General features: G+C 37.0%; 1 protein-coding gene across 1 annotated transcript in view; it reads right to left on the bottom strand.

Moving 5' to 3' along the window:
* Positions 1 to 15,655, bottom strand: part of PHF20L1 (PHD finger protein 20 like 1) — a 63,465-nt gene that overhangs the window by 24,355 nt on the left and 23,455 nt on the right. The window contains exons 5-10 of the mRNA XM_090283346.1: positions 15,352 to 15,440; positions 15,050 to 15,127; positions 10,708 to 10,921; positions 10,026 to 10,151; positions 4,848 to 4,930; positions 1,065 to 1,317 (exon numbers count right to left, since the gene is read on the bottom strand). Coding sequence (XP_090139472.1) covers positions 1,065 to 1,317; positions 4,848 to 4,930; positions 10,026 to 10,151; positions 10,708 to 10,921; positions 15,050 to 15,127; positions 15,352 to 15,440 — 843 coding nt within the window. The remainder of the gene's footprint in view (positions 1 to 1,064; positions 1,318 to 4,847; positions 4,931 to 10,025; positions 10,152 to 10,707; positions 10,922 to 15,049; positions 15,128 to 15,351; positions 15,441 to 15,655) is intronic.

Here is a 15,655-nt window from a genome sequence, read left to right on the forward strand (position 1 = left end):
AAATACAAAACAATTTCAAAATAAAATACTTAATGTCACGTGACATTGCTTTGACTACTGACATTATTTCATGATCAATGCCATGAGGAAACATATGTATTTTTCTGTTCCCATGTTTTCTATCCACTTATTAAAAAAAATAAATAAAACCAAATCAAAAAGGTACCAAAATCTAATAAAAAATTGATAAATATGGCTTAGTAAAAAATATGGCAACTGAATGGAAGAAGAGAATAATACGTCTGATTGAAAAAAGTCTTCTCGATGCTAATATTTTTAATTGTTATGGAAAATATGCTGTGGGCGGATTCATAGGAAACGTGTCACTCATTTACTGGTCAGGGTACTAGTTCATGTGTTGTATTACTAGCGAAAGGAAAGTAGTTTTTACCGAGTGGCTTTACAAGTTAACTGGTTTTCCTATTTTTCTACCTAAGAGTACTAAACTAATACGAGAAACACAGAGTTAATACAAACCTTTTCATATATATAGATATATAAATCCATGTTGAAAGGCTATTTTTAAAAAGGCAAAATTAACTCTTGAGTAATTAGTGGTATTGAAACAGTCACATCTTTAAAAATAGACCAAGGAAGCACCCTTCTTCCGTGAATGAACAAGACTAACTGAAGTTCGCACCCTAAGCCCGAGAGCATGAATGAGTAAAACGGAAGTGGGAACGGTAAGTACATCTCTCCAGAACAGTCTCAGGACTTGAGGGAAAATATCCACCCCGGGTCTGTTTTAGTTTTGTTTTTTGCTTTTTTGTAATGAATCAGGCCTCTCACTGTGCTTGGATTTTGAGTTGAGGAGAATCAAACTACAGTGGCACTTGCGTATTAAAGGAGGTTTCGCAACCAGAGGTACAGTCTCTGCACAATACACGAGCCAGAAAGGCATATGGCTTTTGCCCCTGAAATAGTTGCAAGCCTTCCCTACCATAGCCACTCGTTTGAATTTTTAAAAAGCAACTTCATAAAAATACAATATAACTACAATCAAACTATTTTTCAAAAATTTATCTTATAGGATAAGTAACTATTTTTTAAAAATCTGTGCTCACTAGTTTTATTTATCACTGAAGAAGAAAGCTGAGATACAAGCGTCAAATCCTCGACTTGTATTAATTCTGGGGGCAGTGGTGATTTAGGGGGCTTTATACACCCAGAAGGATCTCCAGATTCATGTTTGCATTTCTTGCTGCGAGCCTTCCCTGAAGACAAAGTTGAGGATAACAGTGCAGGTTTCTGAGTGTTGGCAGAGCTGCTAATGTCAGCTTCATTTTGTTTCTGACTTTGAGGTTTAGGTGAAATCGCCTGAATAAATAATAAAAAATTGATATTTTTATTTTGGTTTCTTCATTTTTGTTCTTGTATTCTATTTTGACTGTTAAGCAACTTTAGTATCCAAAAACATTGTTAAGCAACATATAACATTTCTATTACAAATGAAAAACCAAAAAGAACCCCACAAATTATTAACTAAAAGTTGAATGGGCTGTCTTTAAAGGGATGCTGTCGAACTATGTCCAAATTTGGCTTTAAAAAATGTATAACTCGTAACATTCTCAGAATATAAAATGTTATCTTACTGAACAAATTCTTTTGGTATTAAATTGAAATACACCTCTTTTGAAGCCATAATTACCAATGACAATAATAATTAGGAAAATAAACAGCCATTTTCATGTTTTAGAGCATTAGGGAAATACATTTAAACCACTGACTTTCAGATGTTTTCTTACAAAATCATCTCCTTTATCAAGCTGAATGTGGACGTCTAAGCAGACAGTTCCCCTTTAAAGAAAGACCTTAACAGGAAAACAATGATCAAATTAACAAAATATTATCTTTAACTCATTTTAGTGCTGAAAGCTAGAGTTTCATAAGCATAACGCATCATGAAATCAAGCCATCAGCAGTACAGAGTTAAAAGACTAAAAAAAAAAAAAAAAAAAAGAAAGAAAAAAGAAAAAATACAGAACAAGCAACAACAGCAATAAAAAAAAGAAAGAAGAGAAAGAAAGAAAGAAAGAAAAACAAGGAGTAAAACCAAGTGTAAGTTAAAAACATTGGATTTAAAAACAAAATACATCGCATTCTTAGATGAGAATTTTTACCTTCTTCTTGCCAACTGATACTTTTAAAAAAAAATTAGAACTCTGTCAGTTCTTTATTTGGTGATAAAATTTTCTACATGTGTAAAAATGTATGTGAGGGTGTCCAAGGACAACAGAAAATCGCCACATTGGAAAGATTTGTAATCTATGGTGTTAGAATGCCTATACTGTATTTTTTCTGATATAAGAATATAAGATACACTGTTTCGTTTTATATCTTCACTAGATAGGCCTCTATAAAGAATCACATTGCTAGCCCTCTGCACAACAGACTTGCCCCTAAGAAACCTTGTGACTTCCATGTCTTTTGTGAGGAATGACAATCGGGCCTGCAATCTGCAGTTCTCTAGAATACGAAAGATCACTGTGGGGACCAAACAGCTTTCCGTTCCTACTAAAATACAAGGCACTCAATTTGGGTAGGAAAAAGTGTATATCTGGTATTAAAAGTCGGGTAGCTTTGAACGCTCTACAGATGGCATTCTGGACATACCACATAAAAGGGCTGGTGTCAAGTGTCCCATTTCTTTGTCATCACTTCTACTCTTGAATTTACTCAGTACACACACACGTGTTTATGTACAGATTAATCGTTTGAAAAAGTACTCCATAAATTGAAAAGATTCCTAAGCTTATCATAAAAGGTGTTGCCAGAAAAGTAATTAGAGCCATTACTTGTAAATAAACAATTTTATTGTTCATCTTCACATATGTGAGAGACATCACTACAGCATCCATTACTCTCAAGTTACAAAGTTATAAAACAAGATTTTAAAACTTAAATTAATATCTTGATAAGGTGCTTAACTTCTAAACAAGGACAGATTAACATTTTTAAAAACTTAACTGAATTATGCATCTAATGCAGGTTTTATCCAAAAGTAAATATAACATAACAATTCCCTAATACAATTAAGTAATCTGTAATTAATAATCTGAGAACTGGGGTTCAAGACCAGAGTCTGAATTTTTTTAATGTAAGTAAAATAAATCCATTATTAGCACAGTAAATTTTGGCTGTAGGCCTATTGAAAGTCTATGTCATGAGTGACATTATTTTACTCATTAAGACAACAGAGGTTAGTGACAATCAACACCCCTCCTGTGAGTTGGCTGTTGATACCAATTAACATGTCATTAAGAGTTTTATAACTCGGCTTTTTAACTTTGAAGCAGGGCAAACAGCATAAAATTTAAGAATTTGTTTTCAAAACATTTTCACATTGAAATCAACCTGAATGGCAAATAAACAATGAGGGAACAGCATTATGTTCCTTAAAAATCTTGAAACAATTTACAACGTTTTCATTAATGGTTATTGGTCTCTTTGTTACAAAACTGGCAAGGAGTCTCAAAATTTTTTAAGTTATGCAAATAGAAATAGCCGAGTTGCTCAATTTTTCTTACTTTTTTTTTCTTAAACTCAATTTCAAATTGATTTCTGTTCTTCTCTGAAATGGGCACTGCCCTCTACACTAACCTCCACGTATAATAAGTAATTTTCACATTCACCTCAGCATAATGAAAGATTGACATTGTAATGAATTTTCCAGAAACATTTTATTGCCCATGTCCCTGATTTATTGCATTCTGAGAATACCATAAACAGTAGCGAAAATACAGAATAACGTTATACCTGGGACATTGAATATAGTAATACACAGTAAAAAAAAGTCACTTAAAATTTGGTTGATATACTGACAATAACGGCAAAGACTTAACCGTTTGATGATCACAGAAAATCAGAAGGTATGATTTGCTGACATATGAATCAATTTAAAAGACCGTTGATTTAATACAACATTAATAGAGGCACCAAAGCAATGCACTGTTATCAAATCAGGCCTAAAATAACCCTGAAAAACTCAATACAATATCAATTAAATCTGGAGTATTTGTAAAACACATATAGATAAGAGCAAAAGATACTCAGTTAAAGCCTTCTTTATTAGGGTACTAATAAAGAAAACTAAAATAACACAAAAAGCATATATTAAAACTACATTAAGGCTCAGATTTTCAAACAGGAGAACCAAGGAAACCCAGTTATGGCTATCACTGTGTTCCTACAGCCTTCCCGTGCCCGAGAAGTGAAGCCCTTCGAGAATGTAAAAGCATGCACAGTTCGTATGTACAGGTATGGTGGGAACCTGAAGGCAGCCAAGGTGAAACCTGGCAACTGCAACCTTCACTTCCAAATTCCTCTATTAGGTGGTTTAAAGACAGACCCTTAATAGGTTTTTAAAATCTTTTTTGTAGTTATTAAAATATACATCCTAGCAAAAAATGTATGGCTCATTGATCAAGTCATAAAACACACAGTCTAACACCAGCGGTTGTTACAATATAAAAGAAACTTCTTACAAAAGAAGCTTTATTAGATGTCAAAAACCCTGTTTGAACTCACAAATGGAAAGCATTTGTGTGAGGGTCTTTTGTAAGCTAGTTAGAGGGGTCCAGCTGGCAGCTTACACCCTGGGATGCCCGTCTCCAGGCCTTCCAGTGCTGGAGACAAAGGCTGTACTGCCAGTCTACTGAAAACAAACAAGAACGACGTCTGTAGTCTGCACACCTTAGAGAAGGCAGAGTTAAAAATATATCAGCAATTAAGGAGCTTCCTATTCCCATCTCTGACCAAAGGGCAATTGCAATCCCGTGGGTATTATATAGCTCCGTGATCACTCCAGTTGGGAGCCTTGAAAAGTATCAAACGCTACCATTCCATACCTGCTCCAGCACTGGAGCCGAGTCGCTGCGGTCTTCCTTCTTGTCGGCGCTGTCTGCCCCGACAGCTTTGGATGCCAACAGACCTTGGGGGAAATGGGACAGAAACAGCTTGTTAGGAAAGAAAGTTGACTTTCACCCTAATTACCCCCCAAAATTTTAGCAATTGGAATCCCCCATACTTTTTAATATATAGAAGTAAATATTCTCAAAAGTTTACTTGTCAAAAATACAAACACCCTGAATAATGACTCAAGTAAATAAACCAGTATTTGAAACTTGCTCATGTAGTTTTAAATATTACTCCTAAAGATACCCTTAAAACACTACAAACGTACACATTTAATCTGTAAAAATTTAAAATTTTATGGCTTAACATCTGAAACCCAGTGTTACTTAGATTGTCAACACTCTTAATTACAGGCTTTGTCTATACAACTGAAATTAAATGTAAAATTAAAATTAAGATGTGAAAAGCATTTCAAATATCTAGAATATAAAATTCTTTTGTCTATTATTAGCTACAAAAAGAACCCCCTCAAACCCTCCAATTTTTAAAATTTCATCTAGCTCCTTAAAGCTAAGTCTTACAGGTTTATCTCTATACCCAGCGGTAGTTTATCATCTTACAGAAGTGCTAAAAACACCCACAGATACATTTTATGTTAACATGAAAAAAGTATGGGTACTTCCTATAACATCTGAAACCTTACTTAATCTTATAGCTTCTACAAATGATGAAATAATTTGGGAGTTCCAGTTTTCTCCAAAGTGTACCACTAATTCTCAATTTTAGGAGACAGAATATTTTATCGGGAGTAGATATAATTAACTGTACAAAACATTAAAACTCTGCTTTAATTTATAAACTAAAGGCATTTACTTGACAAGACCTTCAGTGAAACCGAGTGTATAAGGCTTACATAATAACAGGTATCTGTTTTTGCTCATAGCCACGGGATACACAAAAAGGCCACCAAAAATCATTTTTGTGTCACTTCGTAGTCACACGAAACCTTTGCTTCAAAGGATGTTTAACAATCAAAAACATATTAGTAACTTACTACAGCAATTACACCAGGTATTACAGAAGCTGTCTACAGCATCTCTAACAGGAGGGAAAAAGGGCCCCCCAAATGTCACATAACTTCAAACTATCCACAAGGCAACAACATCTCGTGACTTTTTCAGACAACCATCTCAAAATGTTAAGTAATCTAAGTAGAAATTCAAATATTAAAATTGTACTCTTAAAGTACTACTGCAGTCAAATGTTAAACTAAGCAAAAAGCATGTTTCCTTTATTTGAAAGTTGAGTATCTAGCACCCAGAATTGTAATTTAAAATAGAAAAGGCGAAATGCAAAAAAAATGACGTGGATACATCGATGATTGGCATTAAAACTGGTATTTAATCCAGTTGAGATAACAATCCATACACAGTTTGTTCAAGTCTCAGAGTATCAAGTGTAGTTTTCAATGGGGAAAAGGTAATATATAAATCATTTAAAATGGCATTCACCAGGTTTTTCTTCTCTAGCTAATATTTCTGAGAATCAATACTATTAAAGTAAAAAGAAAAAACAATTAAGAGAATCAAGTTCTTTTGCAGAGAACTGAGTAGAGATTCTACTTTTAAGGGCTAGTGAAATAGGACAGATGTTTGCTACTGTGTATTAAATATATCTTACATTGTTTCCTTTCATGTGGGTGGTGGAAATACTTTTTAAAATCTCATCAAGAGATGGACTAGATCTCAAACTGCAAAATTAAAAATAAGGTACTACATGTTTAAAAAATAATAATTCAGCCACACTTTGTGAATTTAAGTTAGGATATTATAGACCCAATTAAGCATTTCTTACTTAATGGTTTGTGAAGGAAAAATAAAGATTTATAATATTCTGATAAAAAACAATGGGGCATTTAATAAGAACTACCTAAAATTAGACTAGAAAATACAATACTTGGTACCTAGTGAATTCAAAAGCCTCAAATATGATCAACAAAAAGCTTTTCATATTTATATGCACACCATCTTACAAGGGAGTTAAAAATATAAACAATAAAGGGGACCACAAATACATCCTTGAGGACAGGACTCTGACTACCGCTGCATAAAGAGGCAGTCCAAAATCTGTTATCGTGACCTGTTAATGTTCTGGGGAGAAATGCAATATACTCAGAAAACGAGAATTAACTGGAAGAAAATAGGTACAAATGAAATTAACTTCAGTTATTTGCAAATATGTATTGTCACCATATTACTAACAGGTCTTTTCCAGAAGAACGCATCTGCAGAGTATCTTTAACAAAATGCGTTTGTAAGAAATTATTTAAATATCAAGTAGAAGCGGAATATCAAATACTCATGAATCCTACCCACAAAGTCACAATTTCTCAGTACTCCTCACTGTAGCTATAAAACATCTAGCTGGTCTCTCGCTGCCACTAGGCACAAGCAGCAGAGAGACCAGGGCACCCAGGAATACAGCAAAGGGGGGAAAGCGAGCAAAGTGTTTATATTTGTGACCCACTTTTCATCCAGGGATTAAGAATCAAATATTCCTGATATTATTACCAATAACACATTACGGGCCAATTCAAACTTCTCGATTTTTAAAAATTATTTTTAAAGTTCCTTCGGCCTCACAAACAAATCTGAGCTGGCTGATGTCACAGGAGTCCTGGAACTATCAGAAACAACCTGCACCAACTGTTGACGTTTCTTCTACCCCCGACCACCTGTATTTTACATGTACTCAAATTTGCTTACAGTTTATTTGCAACTTTGTCCCAAAATATGGACTCCCGATTTTCTCTGTAAAACTGTCGACTCTAAATCATTATGCACAGAGTCTCTAACTATCCATACAGCGCACTACATAATGAAAACTAAGACTCCAGAAGAACATAGCATATATATATACTGTGCAACTATAATTTCAATGTCTCCTTATTTAGAAACTTATGAAAAAGTCATCCGATACCACTCCCTATATAAAAACCAGGTTTAGAGTCTCTTCCCTGAAGGGTGTGCACATGGGGAAGAACAAGAGTGAATAAACACAGGAATTCAGTGTATCCAGTGGCTGGCCCACTCAGTTCCAGCTGGAACTGTTTAAAGAACAAGCGTGCAGGGAAACCCTCAGAGCAGGCTGGGACGCTGCCAGCCTCAGCCCTAACCCTCTCAGCAGCAAAGGGACCAAAGGACAAGTTAAGTGAGCTTGGTAAATTAAAATACACTCAATTCCCAAACAAAAATTGCTATTTTTGTATTAGTTCTCATCTGTATAGTCTACAAACAAAATTTACTGTACAGAGGCGAGCTTGAGTTCTCCTCACCCAAGACAATCTTACAACGTCTATTGTCTTCTTGCATGACAGAGTTGTAACAGGAAATCAGAAATAGATGCAGAGGACCATCAAAAGGGTTACCATACATTTAAATCTTCTGAGTGAATAAAGGAAGAAAATTATACTGGTTGCACATGCTAAAATCTCACGCCTTTCTGCCACTGCCCAACTAGCATGCGCTTGTCGGAGGTTCCCGAGGGGAAGTGAAGACAGGGTTCCCCACGGAAGGCACACGTGTTACTACACACCCAGGATCAGCGTTTCCTTGAGGCACAGGTAGAATACTTGCCCCCCCCCACCCCAAACACACACACACACAGTCTTTTCAAGGCCATGCAGAAGTAGCAGAAATAACGCATCACTGTGGAAGGAGCTGCTTTTCTCTTTCACTTCTTCACACGCTGGGCTTGACTCCGCGGGGAGACACGCGTGTCAGTGTGATGACTGAAACCAGCAGGTTATCTAGACTGCAGGAAACCAGGGAGCAAACACGCCGGTGGCCGTGTCAGGTCGGTGTCGCTTCCTCATCCTCAATTTTGGCCCCTCCAATAGCGCCGTTTCAACCTTGGCATCTCAGGAGCTGGAAAGCTCTTCCACTTCTGCCACAGAAGGCGGCACGAGGGTCCATCATTCTAATGCAAAACCGAAGCCTCAAGTTGCCATCATAACAATCCCCTGGATAACATTTGGCTTTCTCCAAAACTAATAGTTTCTAAGGAAAAGCTGGAATGAATGAGTTGATTTTTAAATATTTCCTGTCCTGGGACCAAATACATCCTTTATCAGAGAAAGGCACAAAAATGGTATTAATAAATGGAAAGACTAAGAAGTCTCACCTCTTGAAACCAATTATAACCACTTAAATACCGCAATAAAACGGGGGCTCTGAAGAACCCTCAGCCCCACAGTCATCCCTCAGAGGGCTTCCACTCTTCAGAAAAGGGACCAAATGTTTGATTTGCATTTATTCTTGAATCTGACAAGGAAACCAAGCTTCTTCAAATTATTTAAAAGAATGCCAACATAGGTTTGTACAGCTTTATTAAACCAAAGGCACTAAAAACCATTCTGTCCTTAAAATAAGCACATATGACTGAATAATTGAAGTATTTTAACTTCCCTTTTAAAACATGCTCACAAAAATTACATATGTCCACAATTTCTTTTAGAGACCAGGCTCACTGGGTTGAACAGGCCTAGGAAGCGACGGGGCCTACCATGACCGGCCTCCATTCTGATCCTAAATCCCTTCTCGTAGGAGCACTAACCAGGCTAGGGCTTTCAGTACGCGTCATCGTCCCGGCACTCTACTTCCTAAATTACAACAAAGCACAGAGAAGTAAGAGCAGATTCTAGAGGTCAACCCGAAGATGAGGACAGAAATTTCAAAACCTTACACAAGTACTTTTACGTCGGGAATGACCAGCTTCAGTCTCATCTTTCCGACCAAGAGTAATACGGATATAAAACATTTAGAACCTCAGACACAGGTCACCCACCACAGGCTGACAAAAGCAGGAAACCCGGTTCCTGCGGAAACGATTCCCACCACCACGGTGATCTGAAGACCACGGAACTTTGTAACTGCCGACCTCTCTGTGCTCACGGCGCCCCGGGAGGCGGGTAAGAGACGTGTGACAGTTTCACACTGCACAACACTAAACGCTGATAGCTTTGAAAGATGCTGACCTTGAAGAACCATAAAGGAACTTTTTCTAATTAACCAGTTATACTACCCCAAAAGATACTTGGCTTTATTAAAAACAAACTCCTCAAAAATCAAACCCTCCGTTCCCCCCGCCCCCCGAAGAATCAGATAGTTTACCAGTAATCTTGTTAAGTCGAGCTCTCTTTGCCTGAAATGAGTTGCCCGGATTATTTTTCCTCTTGTTTGACAATGTGCTCTCTGGCTGTTGAAAGACCATCTTTGGAACGTTCTCTACATGAAGTCCTACTTTTAATAGAACACATATATGAGAGTTTATACAGACTCCAAAGTAAAACACACGACTTCTTTAAACAAGTAAAATTGCTGTGCACTTAAATTTATTTTTATTCTAGTGCTTGACATGGAACTTTAAAAACACACAAGTCTCTCCAGACTGATACATTATTGTAGAAATAAAAACCAGTGAGCAGTTACTCTTCAGGAACAAAAAGCAGGAAGAGAATGACTTGCTGCTTTTTCCTTATTATATATTGAAATACATGCAGGAGCATTTAAAAGGTTTTAAAAAACATAAAACAAACAAAACCCAAAAGTTATAGATCAAAATCTCTCTCATTTCCATTCAAGAATAGGGAAGGCGTCCATTAACTATTACCCATATCAGACCACTAATCTTCAGAGCTACAAAATGCTAAAAGTTAACCATCACTTACACTAGGGGAAAAGCCTAATAATTGAACTATACGGTCAAATGACAGGTGGCCAAGGGTTCTGACTTGGTCATCGTTTGCTGTGCGTTCACCACTACCATAGAAATGAACAGAAGAACACTTTGTACCAAATGTAGCACTAGAGGTGGGCAGATCTTCCTTCTTCTCGGCTTCCGCTGCGGTTATAGAAGCTGAAGTCTCTTCCTTCTTTGAAGGGACTTTAAACCATTTCCTCTCGTCTTTCTCTTTATCTTTATTGCTGTTAGCACTGGTCCGAGGTTTGCTCCCTGCTTTATTCTTGGCTGCGGCCGCAGCAGCTGCTTTGACTAAGGCTATCCAGTCCTCCAAAGGAAAAACACAAAACACGTGAAGCATTAAAAATTAATCGAAATTGAATTATGCTAGTGAGTAAAAACATGAATCACTTTTTCAAAGCTACTTCCACACACACACAAATTTAAAAAGCAAATCAACTATATTTATAAGGTAGATCATCAATACAGATCACCAAATTTAATAATCTAATGGATTAGTTGGATTTATAACCTTATATAAAATAGAAAAATATTCAATAACAAATATATGTTCCTTCGGTATATTTTCTCAGGAATAAAATCTCAAACAACAAGAAACCTATGACAAATATGGAATACTACATGACACTCTGTCGTAGTACGTTAGGGTTTAAATGCCAAATTGCAATTCTTTTCTGTAATACAAAAGACCATAAAAGAAATGAGAAAAAGGTTTATGCTGCAACTCTGCAGAGATTAAAAGAAATGTATTTCATCAAGTAAATTACTCTTCTGTATTATGAAGAATGTACCGCTCAAAGGATGGTCAATTGCATAGAAATCAAGGTGTGATTTTATTAATTTTTAAAGTTTTTTAAGTTCAGACACCAATTTATTTAACAGCTTTATATTCCTAACAAAATAAAACAAGAGCTATTTGACTTGACCGCAGCAAGGCACACCCTGTCAGCTCCAGATTCATTTCCCTCCCTCTACAGCTGCCTGGGGCCTGTGGTAGTTGCTAATTCTTTTGAGATGCAAATATTTATTTTTCCTTTACTATACTGTTCTGTTTGTTGCTAAATAATTTTTACTCTTTTATTTATAACTAAATATGCTGATACTAAAAAATATGGAAAGATGTAAAGGAGTGGTGCTAACATTTAAATTTCACAATTGAAGTTTTTATTTTTTAAAAAACTATATGAAATATCTCCAGTTACCCCTTCCACTCAAGTCACTAAATTGTCAAAGAGACCACCAATTCAGATTCAAACAAAACGAATAACCCATTAAATTCTTAGTCTGACTTACTAAAAACAACTTCACAGTATCAAATGCATTTAATGCATGGCTTCCGTTAACAAAATAGGTCATCAGGCAATACAAGTTGATGGCTGCTCAGTCTTGAAATACATAGGACAGTAAGCCATTAAAAACAAATAAATCTATCCCTCGCTTTCCCGCCTGATGGAAATGAACTGACGACCGAATGTGACTGTACCTAACACATTCATTCACCCATTTTTTAACTGAACAACCCACTACAGGGCCAGGAAGCATGCTAAGTATTCCTGAGACAACAGCTGATAAAAGCTGCTTCCAGAAAGCCCAGGGACGCAGGGGTCCTGCAGAGACCACACCCTTGCTCCTACCTAGAAAACACCCAGCTAGCACCCAGCTTTCCCAGTATTTTAAACTTCGTCCGAGCACGTCTTATTAGAAAGTGAATTCTGACAAAGTTGTGAAATAAAGGTTTGGATTTCTAGTTTGTTCAGAAAAAACAAAGCAAAACCAAGGTGTGCCGGTACTGCCCACCCCGTTTTACTGACAGCCACCTGCTACTGTGGTCCTGGCCCATTAGAAACTGACAGGCAAATCAAATTAACTGTAAGACAATGTGACAAGGATGATATTAGTGGAATAAACAAAACATCACGGAGGAACAAAACAGACAAGACGAATTTTGACTGAAGAGGAAGACTAGTGGAAAGCTTCGGGAAAAATGATGGACGAGTGGAACCCTGAAGTGGAATTTGCTGGGGAAAGAGGCGGAGGAAAAAGAAGCAGGGCGCTCGGAGCAGAGGGCAAGGCAGTCTGAGTGCACGCTGACGGGAAAGCGGGGTCTAGGGGCCGATCTGGGAGCTAAAGTACGGCCCCTAAGGTGAGCCTTGGAGCGGTATGTAAGCAGTAAAGGAAAACCCCCACCCCCACCGGGAAAGACTGAGAGCGAGCAATCAACTCAGCAAAGAGAGAAAGGCAAGGAAGTACGGCTGGACAAGGGGAAGTACAAGTGCTGACCCGGCAGAGGTCCTATGTTTGCGGACTTGTTAAGAGCAGAACATTTAATTTTGGGCTCCACACTATGAGGAAAATTTTAAGCTGTTAGAAAAATGCTGAAAAATGCCAGGGATACATTCCATCTCCAATGGTTTTCCATCTCCAATAGAGAGAAAATCAGGAGGAAACGATAGTCAAGGTGTACCTACTAAAACCGAGAGCAGACAGGGCAGTGGGTTTTGGTCACGTGACTCGTTAATCACGGGATCCCTGCGGCTACGGGATTGAGGAATTCTCCCATTGTTCTGCTGTTCTGTTTTAAATGGGAAAGATTCACCATCAAAAATAACTGGCATGACAGGCCCATGACTGAGAACTGACATGTGTTCTGGAGTTTCCTGTAGATACCACAGTGCACTACAAGGAGCACTGTCTGAAGTCACACCCGAGTTTGGGGTCACTCTCCATATCATGGTTGAGTGAAATTTTAAGTCACTCAGTTCTCTAAGGTGTGAACTGCTCGACTGTGAAATAGAAATACCAGCCATAGCTATGTCAAAGAATTGGCTACAAAAATGCAATAAAACGATGTACGCAAGATATATTTTAAAAATAGTAGAAGGACCTCATGAGCCGACCTTCAACATCATTGAGTTAACAATGTAAAAATTATTATCAGCACGCACTCAAGAAGAAAAAAGAACAGGAGAGAAAAACCTATAGGAAACTTAGAGAAGGGCATTTCCATGGTGCATTGATTTGCTAGTTTAGTGAAAGAAATTTTACTGTCTATCTTATTAGGAAATTCTCAAAGTGCTCAAGATATGGAAGAAAATATGCCAAGTCGGATTCTCTCAACATTGCCCAAAGGACATTAGATTGAGTATGTTCCCTCGATGAAAACAAGTCAAAAACTTGTTGGGAAAGACTCATAAAATGAGATAATTTTATTAAAAACAATACTACAAATATCTTAATGTGCTTGTAATTTAAAGTTATCAAGAAAAATGTAAAATTAAAGAAAATATACTGCTACCAATATTTCTTTCAGTAGTTTGCAGTTTGGCATTGATTTTAATTTAACTTACATCATGAAGTGACTAAAATACTTGTTAAAACTAAAATATCCAATAAATTAATTTTTACAGCTTGTAATTTGACCACAAACTAAATTGGCTCAATGTGCCGACTTGGAAAAGAAAGTTTTAGGGCTAGGGCCATCCCATGCACATCTGAATAACCAGAAAACATAATAGTTTTAAAGCACGGGGGGCGGGGGCGGGGGGGTGGTTTGTTTAATTAAATGGGTATATATTAAACTACGTTCACAATGCTTTACTCCATGTTTCTATGCAGTAACCAAGAAATCACACCATCAAAAGCTTAAAGGAACATTTTATTTGTACATACAAGTAGAAAAACACAGAGCAATTTACTGATCAAAGGCATTTCCATTTTAAATTACATTCTATATTAACTGGAGAAAAAAACTCTGCTAGCTGATCATTTCAGAAGTAAATTTTTGAAAACCAGGTGATTTAAAATAATCACACTTCTCTGAAGATATCCAAAAATCTTTTTTCTTTTGTTTTTTAATGCATTGGTCTACATTTCCAGATTATTAAATGTATACGCTTTCTTGTCTGGAGCTGATCAGGTGATTTCAACACATTTCAGGATGACATTTTTTACTGCATGATATGAAACAAATATGTAGCATATCTCCATATCAGACATTTTTACACCTTACTTTCAATTTCTTAAAATTAATTGTAGGTCCAGGTGCTGAAAATCCCAAATAACAGCAGAACATAAAAGAAAATATTTTAAATTTCTACTGGCACCTTTTCTTTCCAGTATTTAGGGAACACTGTCAACCAATGGAGTCCTGGTTTTAACCTCGTCCCAGACTCTCCTTCAGAGGCTCACCGTTCATCCTTGCTCTGAGCAGTGCCAAGCCGCGTAGCGCACCGCTTACAGCACAGGGCTCAGAGCGCCCACCACAACAGCCTACAGAGTGTCAGGTAAGCGCCTTTTAAAGAAGACTAATGACTATGATTTATAGAAGGAAAGAAGAAGATAAGAAACTCAATATAAAATTGTATTATTAAAACGAACTTTCTAAATGTTACTATATACCAGGATAAGCAAAACAAAACGGAGAAAAGGCACTTACCTCACTTCCCATAGGCTGGTTACACGGTCCAGCCGGGTCGAAAGGACAACACCAGCTTAGGGGGTGCTGGGATTTCACCTGGAACAGAAACTCGTGACCTGTAACTTTAGCAGGTCTAACACCAAAGGAGCAAAAACCAAGTGTATCATTCACATTCTAAGCTTCCTTTCCTTGCTGCTATTTGGGGCTATCAGCACATAACCCTACAATTAGTTCACTTCAGAAACAGACATGGACATTTTGATTGGTCACCATTCAAGAAGACATCCCTTTGGGGGGCTGGGCACGCTGTCCACTCTTACCTGCCCCTTAGCATCCTCGGGCATGGCTTTAATGTGCATTCTTTTTAAACAACGAATTACTCCATCATAAAACTGAACTGTAAATGTTCCTGAAAGAGGAGCAAGTCAGAATTATTAGAAAATATAATTCAATCTTACAGTAGCACCTGAAATCTAACAAGTAATGTCCTGATAGGAATCAGTATCTGTGATGACAATAACTGCAAACACACAACTCTGTTCAGGACACTATCAAGTTTATTAGGTTTATTTTCTCTTTCTCCCTAAAAACAACTCTGATTTCCCTTTAAAAAGTACACAAATT

Source organism: Furipterus horrens, unplaced genomic scaffold, assembly GCF_987537825.1.
Source record: "Furipterus horrens unplaced genomic scaffold, mFurHor1.1.pri manual_scaffold_7, whole genome shotgun sequence".
NCBI classification, from domain to species: Eukaryota; Metazoa; Chordata; class Mammalia; order Chiroptera; family Furipteridae; genus Furipterus; species Furipterus horrens.